This window comes from Erinaceus europaeus, chromosome 11 (assembly GCF_950295315.1).
Source record: "Erinaceus europaeus chromosome 11, mEriEur2.1, whole genome shotgun sequence".
NCBI lineage: Eukaryota > Metazoa > Chordata > Mammalia > Eulipotyphla > Erinaceidae > Erinaceus > Erinaceus europaeus.
The window spans coordinates 57497490-57512956 of record NC_080172.1 but is presented as its reverse complement, the minus strand read 5'-3'; the positions used below and the strand labels follow the sequence as shown (position 1 = coordinate 57512956).

The window sequence follows — 15467 nt, the reverse complement described above, 5'->3', positions numbered from 1 at the left end:
CAGCCGATTTTGGATGGACCTTGAAAAATTTATGTTAAGTGAAATAAGTCAGAAACAGAAAGATGAGTATGGGATGATCTCACTCTCAGGCAGAAGTTGAAAAACAAGATCAGAAGAGACAACACAAGTAGAACCTAAAATGGAATTGGCGTATTGCACCAATGTAAAATACTCTGGGGTTGGGGGTGGTGAATACAGGTCCAAAAACGATGATAAAGAACCTAGTAAGGGTTGTATTGTTATATGGAAAACTGGGAAATGTTATGCATGTACAAACTATTGTATTTACTGTTGAATGTAAAACATTAATTCCTCAATAAAGAAATTTAAAAAAAGAGGAAATCAAATGGCTGATGAGATAGTCAAACATAATTATTCATCTGTTAAAATGTCTACAAAGTTATAAATTACAATCATGAATTACGTTTCAATTTCTCCGTATTTTAAAAACATATTCTTAATCCTACTCCCACATTAAAACTCCTTACATTTTAAATTTCTTCCAGTGAAATATAACTTCAAAGCATAGTACATTAAGCATACATGTAAAGAATCAGAAAAATTTTTTTTTATTTCAACTCACCTTTGCTCTACTACAATACAATTAAAATGCAGTGATACTGATTTAAAATGTTCTTACCCATGAAGAGATGATTTCTATATAAAAAAATTCAAATGATTATGGGACAAAAAAATACTTATTGCTGATCACAGTGCAGGGAAATAGTTATCTCTCCATTACTAATAGCTCTATGTAGAAGTAGAAACAATGGGGCAGGGCAGTGGTGTACCTGCTTAAGTGCAATTATCACCATGTGCAAGGACCCAGGTTCTAGTTCCCACTCCCCACCTGCTTTAAGAGTGGCAAACCAGGTCTCCAGGTGTCCATCTTTCTTTCTCCCTTTCTATTTCCCTTTCCAACTTAATTTCTCTATGGTCTGTCAAATAAAATAGAAAGAAAAATGGCTGCCAGGAGAAGCGAATTGGTAGAACCATCGCTGACCCCCAGCTATAACCCTGGTGGGGGGGGGGGAAGAAAGGAAACAATTTGGAGCAACCCATCAAAGATTCCAGTAATCAAAGGAGGAATATTAGTCTAAAAACTTACCAGAAGTGGGTGTGGTATGGAACTATACACTACTCCCACACAATCTTGTATTAATCACAAATAAAAAAATGGAAAAAAATTACCAGAAGGACTGGAAAAATATAGTAGCTCACTTGGATAGTGCACTAGTTTCTCATGTGTGGGTCTCAGCTTGAGCCTGATTCCTAAAACACTGGGAGAAATTTTGGCATTGTGGTCTCGTTTGCTTCCTTTCTGCTTCTTTGTTTCTATTTTAATAAAAATGGCCAGAATATATGCTCAGAAAAATATTTTAAAATGTGTTATGGAATGGATACTGGTTGGTTTTATTTGGTTGTTATTTTTAGAGCACACAAGATATTTTTAAAAAAGCATTTTCTTCAGGAACTTAAAAATATGCTTCCACAATCAAACTAATTTTTATTTAACAACTGTATTTGAAGAGAAAATGGGGACTTTTAAGATTCATATACTTTTTCCAGAAAAAAAAAATGAAAAACTGTTTCAAAATCCAAAGCAAATATTTAAACAGATGGAACTTACAGAGAAGATATGAGACTCAGAATATAAATTTATACAAATTATAGATATTATAGAAGGGGAAAAAACCAGAGGAGAGCAAAATTAAATTAATAAATGAAGTGAAGAAAGAATTGTGTTTCAGATAAGAACTCTTTAACTTCTAGTCTAGGAGTTACCACTGGCAATTGTGATTTATAAAATAAAAAGGAAGATAATCCTTAGTCAAGATTAATCCTTAATCAAGATTAATCCTTAATCAAGATTAATTAATCCTTAATCAAGAATTAAGATTAATCCTTAATCAAGTCTATGAGCCTTAGGCTCATAGACTTGAACCACTAAGAGGGCACATCATCATGTGTCTCATTTGAAAAAACATGATAAAATGAAGTAGGTACTAAATACCCCAAGTTGAGACCTTTATAGAACGGGGAAGAAGAAAGCAAAGGTAAACAATAACCTATATTCCACTTATAAGTAAAGTCATCCTGTAGTTCACTTCCTTACTTACCTTACTAGTTATAATCACTATGCATTTATGCTTGTCAATTACTGTTTTCCAATTTAAAAAATAATGTGATATTGGAAATAACTAAATTTGTCATTCATTAGCAAGATTTAATGAATGTTTTATTGGAACTCTGCTCAGTTCTATCTTATGGTGGTGTTGGGGACAGAGCCTCAGGCATAAAAATTTTTCATATCCATTATGCTATCTCCTTTGCCCTATTACAGATATTATTACTAATTTTCATCTAAAGCATATCATCAACTAATTCACCCCCTTTTGCAAGTATAATCCAAATCATATTGGGCAAGTAGTAGTTAATTTCCTTAGGTGGTATATCCTGGGTGGAGTTGATAGGAAGTGTCATTGTTCATAGTACAGTCAATGAAAATTCCCAGGGCTAAAAACTGGTACTTAGAGATGGCAGGTGACAAATTAGATTGGTGGCTGAGACACATCATTTCCAAATCCAAATTTTAGCAACAAAAAGACTATTAAAAACAACAACAACCCACTTAAAACTCACCAATTTACAACTGTGACTTCTTGAGTCTCCAAGCTGTTGCCCCACAGAGGCTGGAACACAGCAGGTCACAGAACCAGCCTGTGTCTCAGGAAAAAACTTCCCTCCTCCTCTAAGATATATAAACAAGGAAATAGAATACTTTAGCCACAGCACCTCCTGCTGGCATGACAACAAAATTCACACTAAATGATGAAAGAAAAATTATACAGACAGCAATGAGAGAAACCCCAAATGACCAGACAGGCACAGATCTAGAAAAATGATGGAGACAAAATTCAGAAAACTCACAGGAACAACAAAATAGACCCCTTTGTGGGCCCCCATAGTAACCTGCCCTCAACCTGGATCAACAATGATAGAGAATGTTCCATCCTCCGAAAGGAGGATGGACAACATACTCTATGCTTCACCTGAGGAAGATGGGTCGATACTGGGGCAGCTTGGAATGTTCCTACTCATGACCACAGAATGTGAGCTCAGACCTAGAGGGATGTAGAGGTCACACAGGCTCCTAAGTTAATTATGGGCCCCAGATCACATCAAATTGATGGGGTTTACAGTAATATTTACATGCTTTTCCCATATTAGGGAGCTACTCTCTTCCCTGATTCAGCTTTCTGGTCCTCTTCCCAGCCATGACATCATCTCCCCAGACAATAATTAGGATCCACCTGCATATCAGATTTCAGGCTCAGGTAAAAACAACAACAACAATAACAATAATGACAACAAACTCCCCCACTAGTATAGCTACAGGCCCTTTGAAATATAACTAAAATATGCCCACTATCTATCTACAAAATGGAGGACCCCCCAACACTTCATTTGCACTATTCCAGCCTTTAGGACCATGATTGTTCAACAATTTGCTTGGCTTTGTATATTAACTCTCTTTTCAGCCACCAGGTTCCAGATGCTAGCAGGATGTAACCAGACTTCCCTGGACAGACAACCCCACCAATGTGCCTTGGAGCTCCACTTCTCCACAGCCCTTCCCCACTATGGAAAGAGAGAGAGAGGCTGGGAGTATGGATCAACCTGTCAATGCCCATGTTCAGCAGGGAAGCCGTTACAGAAGCCAGACCTTCAACCTTCTGCATCCCACAATGATCCTGGGTCCATACTCCCAGAGGGTTAAAGAATAGGAAAGCTATCAGTGGAGGGATGGTATATGGAGGTATGGTGGTGGGAATTGTGCTAAGCTGTACCCCTCTTATCCTATGGTTTAGTCAATGTTTCCTTTTTATAAATAAAATAATTAAAAAAAAGAATTCAGAAAATTCATTATGAAAAATTCAAGAACTAAGCAGTCATTTTACCAAAGAATTATAAAGTAAAGAAAAAAAAACAAAAAACTCCAAACAGAACTGCAGAACCTAAAGGACACTTTGAATGTGGTTCAGGTTGAAGTAAGAGGCCTCAGACTTAACCAAGTAGAAGAGAGAACACCAACACTAGAAGATATGATCACTACACTCTAAATTCAAAACTCTTGGAGAGGAAAGGTTTAGGAAAAATGAAGTGCTTCTCAACAAAACAGCAGACTCCATCAGAGTTATTGGGATTCTTGAAGAAGAAGAAAGAGAAGTACAGAATAAATTCAAAGAATTTTTAACAGAGAATTTTCCATACCTGATCAATGTTCAAAATATAGAAATCCAAGAATGTGAATGCACACCTAAATTTTTGAATTCAATATGACACACACCAAGACACATTATTGTAAGATTATCCAAAACCAGGGACAAGGAAAAAATACTGCAGACTGTGAAGGACAGGAAGAACATCATATATAAAGGCAAAACCATCAGATTTTTAAATCAGATTTCAAATCACAAACCCTACAGGTCAGGAGGAAGTAAGAGGGGATATTCAAAGTATTAAAAGATAAGAATGGCCAGCCACAAATTCTGTATTATCCTAAGTTAGCCTTCAAATATGAGGGAGAAATAAAGGTTTTTTTTTTTTTTCAAATATTCAGAAACTGAAGGAATTTGCCACTACCAACCCTGTCTTGCAAGAATTTCTGAGAGGAGTCTAACATGAAAAGAAGAGGCAAAGGAATCCCAAGTTTTCATGTGATGATCAGTATTAGAATAGAAATAGGATAACAACAACAGGGAAGACCAGACATAGGAAATGGAAAAGCAAAATAGAGTGACATGGTCCAATGTTGGTAAACCAAGGCCAACTTGAAAAAGACTTGTAGATAGATCTGCAAAAGAAGCAAAAATAACCCAATAAAAAAGTGAGCCAAAGAACTAAGCAGTTTTCTAAAGAGGTACACATAGCCCACAGACACATGAAGAAATGTTCCACTTCACTTATCATTAGATAAATGCAAATTTAAACTACACTGAGATACCATCTCACACCTGAGAGAATAGCTTACATCAACAAGCCAAGAAAGAATAGGTGTTGGAGAGGTTGTGGAGAAAAGGCAACTCTGGTGGTCTAGGAGGTAGTGCAATGGAAAAAACACTGAATTCTTGAGGATGAGGTCCCAAGTTAAATTCAGGTATGTATCAGGTGATGTATGGTTCTTTTTCTCTCTTTTTCTCTCATCCTATCTTCCTACCAAACAAAATCTCTGTCTCTCTCTCCATATATATATGAAAAGGCAACTCTGTTTAACTACCGGTGGGAATGCAAATGGTACAGCCCCTTTGGAAGACTGTATGGAGAGTCCTTAAACAAATAAAAATGGAATTACCTTATGACCCATTTTTAGGCATCTATCCAGTGGAAATTCAAGCACTAATTCTAAGGGACATATGCACTTTTATGTTCATAGCTGCTTTATTCACAATAGGCAAAGAGTGGAAGCAGCCTAAATGCTCATCATCAGATAACTGGCTAAAGAAGTTATGAGACATATATTCCATGGAATACTACTCTGCAATCATGAGAGATGATAGTTTCTTTTGGGACAAAATGGATGGAAGTGGAGGTGATTATGTTTAACAAAATAAGTAAAGAGATGAAAGGCAACTACCAAATGGTTTCACTCATATGTGGAATCTAGAGATCTGATTTACATATACTTGCAAAAAAAATCCAAATGAAGCAGAAGCAAGCAAACTAATACTTGCACTATGGTGGTTATCTTTGTGAGCTGAGAGGGTGGGGTTACAGAACTTTTGTGGTGGGTGTGGTGTAGTGTGGAACTATACATGTAATCTTACAATATTTTAACAAATTATTAATAAATTTTTTTAAAAAATGGGTCAGAATGGACAATAAAGGCTCAGTGTTGTCACATAAAGGCAGTCAGCCTAAGTAGATTCTCCATGACTATTTGACTATTGCAATCAAAAGTTGGCTGCTGAAAGGGCACACAACCACATAAGCAGGCTACTGTGGTTCAATGATGTTTATACCATAGGAGAAATGTCTTTATGCAGAAGTACAGGACATTTAGTTAGCTTCTGGAAAATTCTACATGCTAAGTGCAAGGGGTATATATGCATTTCTGTCAGATGGTTGGGTCTAACACACTATTTTTGAATCAATTCCCACTTGTCACAGGATGCAGCTGCTTACCTATTTTGGGATGTTGTTCCTCAGCTTCTTCTTCATCCTCTTCTTCTGAAGAATATATATATCTGTTTTGATCCTCTTTAATAATTTTCTTAGGGTTTTTTAAATGAACTATAAAACTGTGCTTGTCCTTGTTCACTTTCACTTTGATAAAAGTTGGGCCTGGGAAAACCAGGGGGTAGAAGATGGATTGATGATACCCTAAGTGCCTTGACAAGATATCTAAGTAATATAGCACAGAATTTAAACTCATAATGGGAATACCTAGGGATGTCACTATTTTTATAATAGGATTCCTAAAGAAGACATGGTGAAATCCTAGGGATAAAGAGCCTCAGTGATGCCTTCAGACTTTCTAGTCATATTTCAAATCAAATTACTGAAGAAGCTAGTATATATCTACATTTAACTTTATGATTAGTCACATGGGATGACTTATGTGAGAGGATCTGGAAAATCATAAAGAAAGGTTGTATTTGTATTTAATAAAAAGATAATGTAATTTTGCTTTTTCCTTGCTTTCCCCACCATTTTAATGCTTTATTATTATTTTAAAATTTAAAGATGAGGTAATATTGGTTTCTATCATGATACAGATTTCATATATGGAATTTTATAAATCAACATGTGCTTATATATAAACAACAAACTTAAATTGTTTGCCACCAGTTTCTTCTTCTTTTTTTAAATTTCAGGTTTTTTTTCTTCAGACTGAAACACTGTATTCATTCTGAAATATCTGAAATATATATATATTGAAGGCATATACAAATGCTTATAGGAAGAATAATTAATGAAGTTGGAACATAATATAAAACCTGAGTTCATCCTAAGCAGCATTCAGGTTTTGGAATGCAGAGGCCAATTAGAAAATAAAAAATACTGAAGTGATGGGATCCTTGGAATTGATCTAAAATAGACTTCCTAGCTTCTTCCCTCATAAAGATCCTTGGTTCCATCTGCTCGAGTATTACCTTTAGGTTCTTGGTTATTAAACAATTTGTTCTACTTTATATCTCACTACTTTTCAGCCACCAAGTTGCTGGTGCTACCATGACACCACTCTGACTTACCTGGGCAGAGGACCTCAACAATGTATCCTTTCCTAAAATCTTACCTCCTCAGAGACCTATCCTATTAGAGAAAGATAGAAATAGGCTAGGAGTATGGATCAAGCTGCCAACAACTGTGCTCAGTAAAGAAGCAATTACAGAAGTCAGACCTTCCCCCTCCTGCACACCATAAGGAATTTTGCTCCATATCCTGAGATGGATAAAGAATAGCGAAACTTCCAGTGGAGGGGATGAGATACAGAACTCTGGTGGTGGGAATTATATGGAATTGTACCACTCTTACCCTACAATCTTGTTGATTATTAAATAACCAATAAAAATAAAGAAAAAAAAACAAAATAAAACCTGAGTTTAATACTCATCAAAGTTTTGTAATTTTGAGCTGCACTTATTATTGATTATACATTTAATTTAGAGATGATTCTTAGATTAAACATTAAAAGATATGCTAATGTAAACCAATACACACACCTATACAGCAATAGATTGTCTTATTTTTTTTTAAACAAACCTTATATATCAGCATTCCATTCTATGTGAAGTTATACCACAAGCCACCCATCATTTTTTGTTGTTGTAACTGAGGCTTCAGTGGTCCTGGCTGACTTTTTTTTTCACATAGAAAGACAGAGGCAAAGAGACTGGGAGACAGAGATACCACAGCACCAAAGTTTCCTCCAGTGTGGATTGGGCCAGGCTCAAACCTGGGTCACAGGCATGACAAAGTAGGCATACTACTCTGATAAGCCTGCCAGCCTGCAATCCATTCTTTACATAGTTTAAATAACTTGCAGATCTTTAAAAAAAATCATAAGTGTGACCTTTTGTTTGTCAGGATGCTACTATCTCCCTTGTGCAACAATTTAACACAGGGGACAACATCTACTTATTATAACAACTTCCTTATTAAACTGACTGTTATTAGATGATAAACGAAGAAAGGAGAAATGGAGATAGATTGGTAAGCAAGACAGGGAAGAAGGATAGAAAGAAAGGGTGAGCTGCTGTAATAGCCAGGGAGAGTGTGAGGGTGGAAGGAGCCCATGTGGTTCCTTACTGGGATGCATAATCTGGCAGGCATCAAACATGATCCCCATCACTGCTCACCAATTCCCTACACCTCTTCTAGAGACTACTTCTCTCAACAGTTGGGCAGGCTGTCAAATAGTCAAGGCCCTTGAATCCATGCCAGGGAGCTTTAAAGCACAGAGAAACTACCTGCAGGAGAGAAGCTTCATGAGAGGTAAAGCAGGCTGCAGGTGAGTCTCTCTCCCTCTCCCTCTCCCTCTCCCTCTCCCTCTCCCTCTCCCTCTCCCTCTCACCCCCCCCCTCTCCTCTAGTACTGCTCAGCCCTGGCTTATGTTGGGGCAGGGTATTGAACCAGAGACTTCAGAGCCTCAGACATGAGAGTCTCTTTGTTTAACCATTATGCTACCTGCCCTGAGTTTTTTTCTCTATCCCTTTCTCTTGCCCTATTATTCTCTGTCTCTGTCATACTAAAAAATAAAAAAGAAAAGAAAAATAAACAAAAGGAAAAAATGCTCTACAGGAGTGATGAATTTGTTAAGCAGGTAACCAACCTCAGCAATAACTCTGGTGGAAAATAAATTAATAAATAAGTTTATAAAATAAAAAAAAACACAGAAAAATCCTGCAAGATATCCCTGACAGGTTCCACAGAGCCTAGATCTTCTTTTCTCTGAGGAAGAATTAAGCGTTTACACTAGATATCTTCCATACTCTGTCCTCCTTACTTCATATACTAGACTCCCCGTCTCATTTAAAGGCTTCTGAATCCAGAGGCCATTTCTCTGTAGCTAAAATAACTGGATTTCAGCAGCAGGTACCCAAGCTCTCTGTTCTAAAGCCAATATCAGAAATTTGTCCTAATTCAACAGTATAAGTGTGATTTCTGAGATGTTAATATATGTGAGAGTCCTTTCAATTGATTTAGCTGTTTATTTATTGCATTATTATTTATACTGTCTCTCAATGTTTTTACCAGGTGGAGTGTTAGTATTCATGTCTCCCAGCTAGCCTATGCTACACAGAATTATAAAAAGGTATATGAAGTTTGAAATATTGAATGAATGAATGAACTATAGTGGGCATATTAACTCTTCTCTATCATCAAATGCACAATGCCTTAAGATGATCTGAAATGAGTTAATATACTTCAAGTCACTAACCAGCTGCTTTCAATATTCTTTATTTTGGATAGAAACAGAGAGAAATTGAGAGGGAAAGTATAACTAGCTAGCTAGGTAGCTAGATCTAGATAGATAGATAGACAAACAGACAGATAGATAATAGACTAACCTGCAACCCTGTTTCACCACTTGTGAAGCTTCCTCAGTGCAGGTGGAGGAGGCTGGGGGCTTGAACCTGGATTCATGTGCACTGTAATGTGTGTGCTCAACCATGTGCACCCCAACCCAGCCTCCTCAGCTGCTTTCAGAATGGATATTTGTTGAAAAAGTTTTCTGATCCCAGACTTGCTGATACTTGTTATTAGAAATCCTACTGATAGTTACATTTATATCTATGTTTGCAAAATATATGTTGTCTGCCAAGCATAGTCCTTTGACTAATACTACCATGAGGTCTGTTTTTCAGACTGTGTCCATTACTACAAGAATCTTGCTCTAGGGAGAAGTCTGGATATGTCAGAGATTTTTCTTGCCCACAGGCTAGACTGGTGGTATTACCACATACCCATAACTCTGATGTCTGGCTGCTACCCTGAGGGTCTGGAGATTGTTCATGGTATAACTGAAATAAACTTATTATCTTATGGCATCAAAATAATGTACTTTTAGACAATGACAGTTTTAAGCATATTTACTCTGATGTTTCACGCCTTGAAATGCATTCTGATCTTTATCTATGTAATGTGTAACCAACCACCTGTTATTTGTACCTGGACATTTACTCTTGATATATGTTTCATTAAAAAATACCTTTAATCATCCTGATTCCTTTTTGATGTGATGTATAACTTTACAAATAAACACTCAAGGAAGATCAGGATAGTATCACACACTAGACACTACCTCAGCATAGGATTTCCTGTGTGTGTCCCTCCAGACTTCTTCAGATGAAACTTAAGGGTGACTAAAGTTATTTTCTCTCAACCCTGAGATGTGTTGGTTCTCAGTATCCTGACAACTGGCTGAGGTTCTCTACCCACATATCAGCTGTAGACCTTATTTTCCTTTCCTCTCCTCACCTCTCCTCTCCTTTCCCCTCCTATCCTCTCTTCTCTTCTCCTTTCTTCTCCCCTCTCTACTTCCCTCTCCTCTCCTCTCCTCTCCTCTCCTCTCCTCTCCTCTCCTCTCCTCTCCTCTCCTCTCCTCTCCTCTCCTCTCCTCTCCTCTCCTCTCCCCTCCCCTCCCCTCCCCTCCCCTCCCCTCTCCTCTCCTCTCCTCTCCTCCCTCTACTTCCCTCTCCTTTCCCCTCCCCTCCCCTTCCCTCTCCTCTCCCTTCCCCTCCCCCCTCTCCCCTCCCCTTCCCCTGTCCCCTCCCCTCCTCTTCCCTGACCTCCTCTCCTGTTCTTTCTTCTCCTTCCCATTCATTTCTCTTTTCTTTTCTCTTCATTTCTTTTCTCCCCTCCTCCTTATTGCCACCAGAGTTATCATTGGGGCTCAGTGTCTCCACGATAAACCCACAGCTCTTGGCAGCCATTTCTGTTCCTCCTTCTCCTCCCCTCCTCCTCCCCCTCCCCTTTCCTCCTCCTTCTTTATTTCACAGGATAGGAGAAATTGAGGGTGTATACAGAGGAGAGAAACTGCTTTACTACTTGTGAGGCTTCCTCCCTACAGATGGGGACCAGAGCTTGAACCTGGGTCCTTACACACAGTGACATGTGCACTCTACCAGATGCATCACTCCCCCTCCCCCAAAGAATGTACCTTTTTCAAAGCTTGTCTTTTCTACTTCAATTCGTCCTCCATCTGAAGGATACAGATAATAATTGGACCCTGAAATCTGGATAGGTATATCTCCCATATTGTAACCATGAAACTGGAAGAGAAAACATCATGCTTAGATCTAGAACAGCAATTGAAAAAAGACTTGATTATCAGTGTGAGGTAATTAAGCACTATATAACTTCATTTCTGCTCAGTCATTTGTCATTCACTTTGCAGATTCAGAAGCCAGCAACCACATTACCTTTAGCATCTCCCCTGATGTTCCCATGACAGGCAGACTAAAGGTGATTTATGATGTTAAATTCTGTTCAGTGGATCATCTTCCACATCAACTTTTTCTTTCATTCTCTACTAATCTTTATTTGTTTGTTTAGGAATCAGGGCACCAAGTGGTGGTACACCCAACTGAGTGCTCATGTTGCCATGTACAAGAATTTGGGTTCAAACTCCCAGCCCCCACCTGTAAAGGGGAATCTTTGTGAGCAGTGAAGCAATGCTGCAGGTGTCTCTCTTTCTCTCTTCTGCCCAATTTCACCCTTTCCTCTTGATTTCTCTCTGTGTCTACCCAATAAAACAGATAAATAAATGAATAAATAAGATGAAATGATATCTTAAAACATATTACATACTATATATATACATATATACATATGTGTGTGAATTTATTTTTATTTTTTTAATAGATATTAATGGTGGAGTGCCATTGTGTTCTAACCCTTGAGAACAAATAATTTAGAGTAGTAGTGAGAAAGGACCATTCTCTTCCCATTAGTTTTCTTCACAAAACTATTCAAGGGTAAGATTAGCTAAGAAAACATTTTAGGAAAGTATATGAGAAAGGTAAACGAATGTGCTTCAAAAATCCTATCATGGACCAAGTTGTGTCCACTTTTGACTACTCACATATATAGAAGTGAGTACTACTGTGTCAAATTTCCATCTTCACTTGAGTATTAGGCTTAAAGATACTCAAGAAGAACTGGCCTGGTGGTGTAACCTTGGTGATTTAACTGCTGAGAAATTCCTAGATATCAGAGGGTAGGACACAGGTGTGAGATGGTGCTTACTAAAAGAAAGTAAAGACTTTCTGGGGTGGGGTAAAGCCTGAGTACCTTCCCACAGGACCTGTGTTTCCCAAAGCAATTAGGAATGGACCAGATAAATTTGCCAGGAAATCGATTTTACCGGGTAAGCTTTCTCAGGTTCTGGTTCCTGCAGAATTTCATCTATTAAAGCTCCCGAGAGCTTCATTTGATCTTCTTTAATTTTGTCCTTCACAAGAGACCTTTTCTTGGTCAGCTTGATCTCTTCTTTCTCTACCTTCTCCTTGCCCTTCCTTTTACCGGCTCCACCTTCTTTCTTCTTTTCTGCTTTCTTTTCTTCCTTCAAACGTTCCTCTTCTGCCAAGCGATCTTGTTCTTCTTTCCATGCCTATAGACAGGATAACAGGATTGTGAAAAAAGTTCAAGTTAATGTTCAGATTTTGGAGAATGTTTAATATGATTTTTATAAATATCTCTGACAAATGAACACACAGAACTGAAAATTTGGGGGTCATCTTTGTTTCTTTCACCCAACCTCTGTGTATTAAACTCTGCCAATTCTACTTAGAGATCTCTCTTCATTTCAATTTCTCTTCTCACACTTTGTTAGTTTTCTTTAGTTCAGGTTTTGCTTATCTCTAGCTTAAAACCATTGTATCAACCATTATCCCTTTGCATTGGAGTTAAACCCCTAGTTTAGATAATCAACAAGATTTCTCAGACATATGGTAGACTAGATGGCCAAGGGAACATGAATAGTTTATTTTAAAATTACAGCTATCATGTAAAACCTTCACAGTAATATCTACCAAGACTGGCAGTAAAAGATTTGAGTAAGCAGCAATGCATGAGGGAGGTGAGCACTGAAGGAAGTAGTTTTCTGAGGCTATCTGTCTATACCTAGTAGTTTCAACTTGGAATAGTAGGATTATGGTGACTAGAGACATAATCTGTGAGACTAGTGCAGAGAGAAGCTATTAAAAAATTTAATATTCACTGTGTGAACTAGAAAAAGATCTTCCCCTCAAAAGGGAAATATAAATTCTAGCCTGATTCCTTGACTATGAACTAAAAAGCATGAGGGGAATGTCTATCTATAAGCCTATCCTACATAGATTTTTCTGACTAAAATGTATATTACTTTAAAACTTTGTTCTAAATTAAGTTTTTGGGTTACATTTATGAATGAAAATAAAAAAACAGGAGAAAAATAGGTCAATAGCAAGAACCTGAAGAAATAAACTGAAATTTTCTATGTAAAGACCAAAGATATTGGAATTATCAAACAAAAAATACAAAGTATTTTGATAAGCTTAGATAAATAAAAAGTTTAAGTAAAAAAAATCTATAACCAGTTCCCTGTTACTTTAATATCCCTGTCTTTTCTTTAAAAAATGTTTCTATTGCGGAAATATTATCTTACAAGTCTGTTGCTGTATCTGGAATGTGGTTTCAGACCTCCTCAAAATAGTGCTAGTATACCTCTCTTACCAGCTAAGTACTATCTCCCTTCATAGGACACTGGTCCTCCAGTCCATTCTCAGCTCTTCTCTATCCCCGCCCCTCCTTAGCAACCTTTACGAGGGACACCCACTATGATTCCAACTACATGTGTGGCAGCTGTTTTGCTTGATTCGAACAGCTGGCACCTGTTACAGTTCAGAGCAACTGCTTTATTATCACCATCCAGTTATTTTTTTCTTTTAAACAATTTTAAATTATCTTTACTTATTGGATAGAGACAGAAATTGAGAGGGTAGGGAGAGAGACAGAGAGATAGGGAGAGAGACAGAGAGATATCTGCAATACTGCTTCACCACTTGCAAAGTTTTCCCCCTGCAGGTGGGGACCAGGGCTTGAACCTGGGTCCTTAAACACTGTAATTAGTGCATTATCCAGGTACACCACTACCCCAACCCACCATCCAGTTCTAATTAGGACCCTGCCACCCAGTGCCTCAATGTCCACTACAAACTGAGACCTATACAAACTGTTGGCCCTGACATTCACCAAGAATCAAACATAAAGGGAAGACAAAGTAATTTGCCTATAATGTTGTACCAAGGACAGCAGCTTGAAAAAAAAAACACCCTAGATTCAATAGCACTATATAAACCTCTTGAAGACTTCAAATCTATGGACCTAAAGATATTCACTGAACTTAGGAGGACAATAACACATTCAGAGAAATAATGAGGAAATTCATATTCTCAACAACAGAAATGTTCCATAATAGTAGTCAAAAGAATGAACAATATATTGGCTAAGGCAGAGGGAACACTTGCAGAAAGACAAAAATAAATAAATGAATGAATAAGTAAATAAGAAGACATAAAAGGTCGAAGCAGAGAGTAAGAAGATAAAGTAGAAGTCACTCTTCCAAAACAGCACAAAAGGAAAAAAAAAGTCCACCAAAAGAAAGGAAGATAATATGAGAGAAATTTGAGAACATAAAAAAAAAGGGGGTCAGCAGGTAGTGTAGCGGGTTAAGCGCACATGGCACAAAGTGCAAAGACCGGTGTAAAGATCCAGGTTCGAGCCCCCGGCTCCCCATCTGCAGGGGAGTTGCTTCACAATCAGTGAAGCAGGTCTCCAGGTGTCTATCTTTCTCCCCCTCTCTGTTTTCCCCTCCTCTCTCAATTTCTCTCTGTCCTATCTAACAACAAACGACATCAACAGCAATAATAATAACCACAACAAGATTACAACAACAAGGGCAACAAAAAGGGAACAATAAAATGGCCTCCAGGACCAGTGGATTCATGGTGCAGTCACTGAGCCCCAGCAATAACCCTGGAGGCAAAAAAAAAAAAAAAAAAGAAGCATTCATGTCATAGGGAAAGAAGAAGGTGAAGGAGGAGAGAGAAAGGGATAGAATTCATATTTGAAGAAATTTTAGCTGAGAATTTCTTCCAGGTTAAAAAAGGAGGTAGATATAACTAAGTCTTGATATAACTCCAAGGAAAACGAATTCAAACTTAAGTTCATCAAGACACACAGTGGTTAACACGGCAAAGATCAAGACAAAGTTACACTGTAGAGAAAAGTAGAGTCATCTCTAAGGGAAATCCCATAAGACTATCAGCTGACTTCTTAACAGGATCTCTAAGGGCTACAAAGGCCTGACAAAGTAGATTTAAAATTCTGAATGAAAAATACCCAAGAATAATTTATTTTACCAGATTAACAATTAGGATTTAGTGGAGCATGAACAATTTTTCAGACAAACTCTAGCT

The 15467-nt window shown here is 37.7% G+C and overlaps 1 protein-coding gene across 2 annotated transcripts in view; it reads right to left on the bottom strand.

Moving 5' to 3' along the window:
• Nucleotides 1-15467, bottom strand: part of SPAG17 (sperm associated antigen 17) — a 287832-nt gene that overhangs the window by 83927 nt on the left and 188438 nt on the right. For both annotated transcript variants that reach the window (XM_060201805.1, XM_060201806.1), the window contains exons 21-23: nt 12374-12619; nt 11168-11279; nt 6187-6345 (exon numbers count right to left, since the gene is read on the bottom strand). In XM_060201805.1, coding sequence (XP_060057788.1) covers nt 6187-6345; nt 11168-11279; nt 12374-12619 — 517 coding nt within the window. The remainder of the gene's footprint in view (nt 1-6186; nt 6346-11167; nt 11280-12373; nt 12620-15467) is intronic.